This window comes from Alosa sapidissima, chromosome 9, assembly GCF_018492685.1.
Source record: "Alosa sapidissima isolate fAloSap1 chromosome 9, fAloSap1.pri, whole genome shotgun sequence".
NCBI classification, from domain to species: Eukaryota; Metazoa; Chordata; class Actinopteri; order Clupeiformes; family Clupeidae; genus Alosa; species Alosa sapidissima.
The window spans coordinates 9,101,630-9,109,973 of NC_055965.1; the positions used below are offsets into that span (position 1 = coordinate 9,101,630).

The 8,344-nt window shown below is 39.1% G+C and overlaps 1 protein-coding gene across 1 annotated transcript; it reads left to right on the top strand.

The window, feature by feature from the left end:
- The first annotated feature begins 3,893 nt into the window (after positions 1-3,893).
- Positions 3,894-8,344, top strand: LOC121719355 (HEPACAM family member 2-like). Its single transcript, XM_042104848.1, has 7 exons — positions 3,894-3,970; positions 4,494-4,656; positions 4,852-5,133; positions 6,045-6,302; positions 6,744-6,840; positions 7,887-7,917; positions 8,130-8,344. The coding sequence occupies exons 2-7, from the start codon at positions 4,617-4,619 to the stop codon at positions 8,250-8,252; spliced, it is 831 nt and encodes a 276-aa protein (XP_041960782.1). The 5' UTR covers positions 3,894-3,970; positions 4,494-4,616; the 3' UTR covers positions 8,253-8,344.

Genomic DNA, 8,344 nt, shown 5'->3' on the forward strand with positions numbered 1-8,344 from the left:
TTCATTTATTCTGCAAGGTATTCTACAGTCAACTCTACACACACACACAATAATTTATTCTGCAGGGTATTCTATAGTCAATTCTACACTCACACACAATCATTTTTATGCCCCAAAAGTGCCTTACATACAGTACAGTCATATTTCCAGTCAGTTTCATAACCTGCAGAAAACATAATGAAATGAGCATGAACATGATTGAGCAGCAAGTAACTACACTCTCTACTCATACACAAACATGCATCACACACAAACATCATACATCACACACAAACATCATGCATCATACACATACATCATACATAAACATCATACATCATACACAAACATGCATCACACACAAACATACATCATACACAAACATGCATCATACACAAACATTATGAACATACACAAACCTCATACATCACACACAAACATACATCATACACAAACATACATCATACACAAACATCATACATCATACACAAACATGCATCATACACAAACATACATCATACACAAACATTATGGACATACACAACTATACATCATACACAAACATTATGGACATACACAGTGCTGTGTTGACTGCACTGAGGAATTCAGACACTGTGGCCAGTTAATTGTTTGCTATTTGTTTACATCTGGAAACTACCCCCAGTACGGCAGCTAAATGGACAATCTGCCCCCACCTGACACCCCTCTGTGACATAACACTTAATTTCCCACACAGCCACAATAACTGTAAACTGGACAGCATCCCAAAACTCATTGCATTGACAACCTCAAGTTATCGTGTCCCTGTTTCAGTGCAATCAGTCGTCATTCGGTGACTTTCCTTCATTTGAATATCTGTGTGCACGCATTAAGTCTTCTCAGATTTTATTACTGACAATTTACAGGCCTCCAAAACATTCAGCAAAAGTTTTTCTTGAAGAGCTAGTTGAACTGCTATCAGTCGTTTGCATAGAGTTTGACTGTCTTATTATATCAGGGGATCTAAACTTGCATGTGGATAATCCTGAAAACAATTACGCCAAGGATTTCATTGCACTAATCGATACTTTCTCCCTAACACAGCATGTACAAGGGCCAACACACTCTCGGCCATACCCTCGACCTTGTTATCACAAAGGGTCTCGATGTCTCTACAGCTGTTAAAGACCTGGCCTTATCTGATCATTTCTGCATGTTCTTTGATGTGTCTATGTCCCCACACACTCAAAACACAGCTATGATTGTAAAAAGGAGAATCATAAATGATCAAACAAGTGCTCTCTTTGAGCAAGCACTTTCACTAATGTCAAGTCAACTGTCAGACTCTGTAGAAGACTTATTTGATCACTTTAATGCAAAAATGGCAAACATTATGGATGACATTGCTCCATTACAATTCAAGAAAGTTAAGGACAAACAGAAAGAAGAAGAGAAGTTTTTATCCCCCTAGGCCATCTGAACTCTGAACTCACACTATACTGATGCACACATTCACTCCTCAGCACTCTCAAACATTTCCCAACTCTGAACTCACACTATACTGCCTTTCTGCCCCCCACCCCCATCCCCAACACACACACAAAAAAATAACACACACACTTACATCATCACTGTCATCACCACACATACATACAGCACACTGCTTGCTACAGTAAGCCTCCTCTACATACTTGCTGCACACTGCCCCCCTCCCCTTTTTTTTATTTGGGAGACTTTCCAAGAAACGTCCGTCTGCTAAAACACTTTGGATACCAGTGCACGTTGGCGCAATTACTGTAGGCTACTGTACGCGCGCTATAGCTTGCTCGTTGTCTGTCCAGCTGCACGGGAGGTTTAGACACAATTCAGATACAGTTCAGAACGATGTATATGAAATATATTTTGGGGGAAACGTGTTGCTTCTGGTAATTTGACGTTAGCAGTTGTGTTGTCATGCTGAAAGTGCTATATTTTTCAGAGACAGTATAGTTTTCTTTCCGGTACGGCGTACCCTCTCCAAATATTTTAGTGGTACTCTGTACCGGCCAGTACCGGCTTACTTTCACCCCTGGTCAGTGTATAGAACAAATCAACACCTGGATGTCTCAAAATTTTCTTCAGCTGAACAAAGAAAAAACTAAAGTAATTATATTTGGTAAAAAGGAAGAAAGACTTAGGGTTGCCACTCTCCTTGACACAAAAGGGTTGAAGGCAAAGGATACAGTTAAAAATCTTGGTGTATTAATTGACAGTGATCTAAATTTCAACAGCCACATGAAAGTGATAACTAAATCAGCGTTTTACCACCTCAAAAATATTGCCAAACTCAGAGGGCTGATGTCAAAATATGACTTAGAAAAACTCATTCATGCATTTATCTCCAGCAGGGTTGATTACTGCAATGGACTGTTCACAGGCCTTCCTAAAAAGACTATTAAACAACTTCAGGTGATACAAAATGCAGCAGCTAGGATTCTAACAAAAACTAAAAGAACTGACACATTACTCCAATTCTTAAGTCCTTGCACTGGCTTCCAGTAAGTCACAGAATTGACTTTAAAGCACTATTGCTTGTTTATAAATCAGTAAATGGAGCAGGACCTAAATACCTGTCAGACATGTTTCAGCAGTACACACCCTCTCGTCCTCTCAGGTCCTAGGTGAAAAACCTGCTAGTAAAACCTACTGTTAGAACTAAACATGGTGAAGCAGCTTTTAGCTGCTATGCGGCTCAGCTGTGGAACCAACTTTCGGATGACATCAAAAAGGCCCCAACTGTAGCCAGTTTTAAATCTAGACTTAAGACCAAACTGTTCTCAGATGCTTTCTGCTAACTGTGCCGAGTTACATATTCTGAATCTGCCTTGATAATTATTCTACCTTGCCTTTTATTACTTTTTTACTACTTTTGCCTTTGTTTTTGCTTACTAATTATTTTTTATTTTTAAATGATTTTACCTTGTGTTTTATGTTTTCTTTTTATTATGATCTTTACCTTTTAACTATTCTTTGACTATATTGCCTTTCTATGCTTTTATTTGTTATTATTGTTTGGTTTTGTTTATGTAAAGCACATTGAATGACCTCTGTGTATGAAATGCGCTATATAAATAAACTTGACTTGATTTAACCTGACTTTGAAGTTATGCATGTGAAATGAATGTAAAATGCAAAATGAAAAAAATGTCAAATGAATGTAAAATGTTATGTCAACATGTTAGTGGCAAGTTATTTGCTCATAGACACAACACTACATGTTATTTGCTCATAGACACAGCACTACATGTGATTTGCTCATAGACACAACACTACATGTTATTTGCTCATAGACACATCACTACATGTTATTTGCTCATAGACATAACATTACATGTTGGCTTTGCATATAGCACTGGACTTTGCACCAACTTGCACATTTGCAGTTTCTGTACCTGCATCCTTTCTCATAACTATTAATAGTGTTCAATACTAGGGTTTTTCTGCAGCAGTATGACACAACCCTCAGAGACAGTTAAGAGGATCAGGGTACTCATCATAACCCAGCTGTGATACATAAAAGATAAGCATTAAGTCATAATTTTGCTTTGAATTATGCTCAACTTAATTCAACTCAGTCAAAAGGATGAAGATGACTTAACTAAGCTGAGTCAACAATTTGTAATTTGTTACAGTGTAGCTGGACTGGTACTAAAGCAGGTGAACCATCAATTTGCAAGATGACAAGGAAGAATTGTATTGTCAATAAATGCTATGACTTTGAAGTACACATAATTTACTCAACTCAACATCAACAGCATGGCTTGACTTTGTGACAACTTGCCCTTGTGTTGTTTCTGTCTTTGTTGCTCTAGGTCAGGGTGTATGCATCCTGTCTCGTATAACTTCAAATACTGTTTTTTTCTGCATCAGTAGGACATATGCCACAGTGACATTTAGTCAAGATTGTTGCACAGTGACTTGTTCACTGCTTGTGATCCAGAAGCACTCAACATAACCCAACTGTCATCCAGAGGTGTGTAAAAAGATCAGGGTGGATCAAGTCATAATATTGCTTTGACTGAGTTAAACTGAGCATTAAAACATATTTTTACAGTGTAGCTGTAACCTGGGGGCTGAAATCAGTTGTAGTTGATCTACAAAGGAAATTATTGCGATAAAAAAGACTCTCATGTTGTTTGTGGTGTGATGTTATGTGATGTATTTGACATGGTGTTTTCCAGTTCTTTCTCCTATACACTATAAAAAAGGAAAAGTCAGGGCTGTCCAATTTATCAAACCATATTATGTTACAATTATATAAAACAGTCTAGTTTTAAATTAAACACAACCTTATTGTGTTAAAATGTTCATTCCAATTAATCCATTTTTTCAAATTGAATTACTTAAGGTAGCCTAAGCGTATATACTGGAGGAAAAAGGAAACAAAACTGGAATCCATATAAAACTGGAATCCACAAAATATGTCAGTTCAACATAATAACATTGTGTTTGAAGGAAAAACGTCAGTTTGTTTAATTTCATGTTTTGTGGTTTAGTAACAGTCATTGCTGAATTGGTGCCCTTTCCGGTGATGAAAATGTCTAGCACCAGCATGATAACATCATGGCAGACTGTACTCTTTCTGACTGCAGGTAGAACAAGATCTGCTTTTAAAAGGCATGAAGGTATTTTTGGTGCATTTTCTCCTGAGTCTAACAGGTAAGATGCATTATTACACAGTTACATACTGTCAAAGATAATGTATGTATGTGTATCGGTATGTGATGTATACAGGAAAAGCTTTTTGATTCTTAGATGTTGTATGTTGAATTGACAAAATCCAGTCAAGTTTAGTTGAATTATTTGTGAGTATAGTGCATATTTTTCTCATCTTTTGTTTTGGTTGTGTTTCAGCTGTGACCTACTCCTCTACACATGTCTGTGGTCTTAAAGGAGCATCAGTGGTCCTGCCCTGCACATACCAGTATTCTTATGGAGACACGTATCTGGGAGGAGAGTGGTATGAAGAGAAGAGTGGTAGAGTCATAAAACACAGTCACTCTAATTATCCTGACTGCAGCCTGAACATAGACACACTTTCAGATGGAGACTCTGGTGTTTATCAGTTTCGGTTTTATACAGTCTTACACTTGAAATGGATGACAAGCAAACCTGGTATTACATTGTCTGTTACAGGTAATTACGGGGTTCAAAATCATTGTCATTTTATCACTATTTATGGTTGATAACTTAATGTGGTAAACTTCCTATACCTCACTCATGCCTGACCATGAATAGATCTGACAGTAGAGGAAGCGGCTGCACACAAACAGCATCAGACTGAAGTGACCTGCAGCACCTCCGTTGGGCTCTGAACTTCAGTATGTCTGGTACAAGACTGGACAGATTCTACAAGACAGAACCACTGACAGCCTCCATACTAGTCTATGAAGTGGCCAGATACTCCTGTGCAGTGAGAGGTCATGAAGCTCTACGCTCCCCAGCAGTGTGTGAGTACGCAGATCACCTCCAGTGATTTACATTTGTACTTCTTTGCAGTTCTTATCAGAGAGCAGGAATGACATTCAAATATTTTAATCCACAATGTAATTTGTTTGACAGTTGAGATCCATCACTGGATCTTTAACAAACAATAATATGTGCATTCAGCCTGTAGCTTTTCTCGTTTATGTGGGTTTTGGTGCTGTGTGTGATTATAGGTGTTCCAGATAAAGAGTGCTGGGGTGTGACCTACTCCGATGAGAATATCTGTGTATTAATGGGCTCATCAGTGGACATTCCATGCACTTACTTTTATCTAAGAGCTGACCACATCAGCAACATGTTTTGGTTTCACAGCCAAAAATCTATAAAGTATGGGTGTCATGGTAAGAAAGAAAATAGTTGTACCCTGAGACTGAAAGACATCAGAGAGAGTCACACTGGAGAATATACCTTCAGGTTAACAACAACAGGGGGGCAGGGTTTCTCTGGAGTACCTGGAGTCACCATCTCTGTTACAGGTAACATTTGAAGTTTAATACAGTTTAATGATTTTAATGTAGTTTGTCTACATACATCATTTCCTTGCATTGTGTATTCTCTAGATCTGCAGGTGTGGGCACCTCTTGATACAGTGAAAGAGGGGGACAAAGTCACCCATACCTGTAATACTACCTGTACTCTGAGTAACGACCCCACCTTCATCTGGTACAAGAATGGACAGCCAGTGACCTATAAACACACAACCAGAGACAACAAGCTGCATCTAAACCCAGCCAGCAGTGAGGATACAGGCAATTACTCCTGTGCTGTTAAAAAATATGAGAGTCTCTCTTCAACAGCTGTCTCTCTCAATGTCCGATGTAAGTAAACATGCCTGAATTCACTCCCACTTAAAGTTGCAGTCCATGATCCACCTCTTTGAGCCTCTGAATGAGTCTATTGATTGGCCGGAATTGTTGAGTCCAAGAAATGTCTGAATGTGGCTTTACATATAGGGCTGTATGTGAAAAGACAACTATAGTATCATGAGGAATTAGCTGGATTAGAATGAAGGACACACTTCAGAAATAAATGTAATTATGAGGATCTTCAGTCTCCTGTGGTGTCTTAGTGTAGACCATTTTATTACTGTGTGTTCACTGTGTGATGCCAAGAATCATTTGGGATTTCGACAGCCCTTTAAAAGTTTTACCAAAACGACTATCACATGTGTGAAATGTAATGAACTTACAGTTACTCTTTCTGTATGTTTCTCTCTCTGTCTCTGTCTCTCTCTCTCTCTCTCTGTCAAACACACACAGCAATAAAGATGGGCACCATGTTATTTGTTTTGGTAAGAGGTGTGATGGCTCTTCTGACTGTGGCAGCTTCAGTTGCTGTCACTGTAGCCTTTGTAAGGTGGGTTTCCTGCACATATTTGTGCACATCTTGAGTTGTTTTCCACTTTTGTCTATTCATACATTGGGTCCTATTTCCACTGTTGTCTATTCATACATTGGGTCCTATTTTGACAATCCAAAACGAATGGTCAGTGGCGAAAAGCTTAAATACATTTAGGGGTGTGTCCAGTTCACATTCAGGGTGGTTTTGTTATCCAACGTCGGCCACATTGTTCAGAAAGGTTGTTCTTCTGTTTCTTAATCAGTCATGGGTGTGTTTTGGGCGTAACATCCTTTCAACCGATGAGTGACATCCTTCATTCCCTTTAACAGCAAGCAGCGCAACTTCAAACAGTGCATCGGTCCTTGCCAGTCAGCGGCGCATTTGAAGGAATCTATTTGCATGCGAGACCATGTATAGAACACAGGGGTTCCACTAAACCTTGCTTTACTGAGACCTGTTTGTGACTACATGCATTCTGCACTCACCTATTATTTGAACTCAAAGGCAAAGTGAAACTATCATCACATCACTGTTGACAGTTCTACACAGTTATTTACTTTCACTATTGAGTGACAAGGGGCAATTGAAAACCTAGCCTGAAAAAAGCAACCCTTACCCCAATAATGTTTGAATGACTGAATAAAAATCTTAAGGCTATTTATCCTGCAGAGAAGCTGCTTGGGACTGCTTGCTAAGGGCTGCTTACATCTCGTGTCAGTGCATCTACAGCTGTGCTTTACATGTGCCTTTCGCTATAGATCAGGTTTTTCTTGGTCAGTGGCGTAATGCTTTTTAGAGGGTGTAAGATAGCGAATTTTGGATCATGCGCCAGACCACATCTTCTGCCACACCCCTGGGCGCAAGGCTTAAGACAAGTAAAGCGCATGGCGCAAAATTTGCCACTGAGTGTAAGATAAGAATAAGCTTCACGTCGCGATAAGAATAAGCTTGGCACCGCCTTTCTGATCGTCAAAATAGAGCCCATTGTCATGATGTTTACACTAAAATGCATCGGCTACAGTATTTGATTTGTAATGATTATTAATCACTCATGTTCACAGAAGTAAAAGAAGTAAAGAAACCAATGTGCAGGTATAGAATCTGTTCAAATTATGATGAAAGTTTCAATATAGGTGTGTGTGTATGTGTGTGTGTGTGGCTACTGTATGTGTGTGTGTGTGTGTGTGTGTGTGTATGTGTATGTGTGTGTGTGTGTGTGTGTGTGTGTGTGTATGTGTGTGTGTGCATTTCTTCATTAATTGGTCAAACTGTTAGAAGCCAGTAATTGCATCTGTATCTTTCAGAGTGTGGGGACTGTGAGTGACACGTACATGCCTCTCCAGAGAAGAACTCAGTCCTCAGTGTATGAGACTCTACAGGGAAGAGAGACGCCCCAAACAGAGATGAAGATGAAGGATCTTTCATAGACTGTCTTTCAACAGTTTTGGTTTTGGGCAATTCCACGGAAAATTGACTTTTTGTCACATCCATAACGCCAGTGAAATGCCTTGGCATTTGT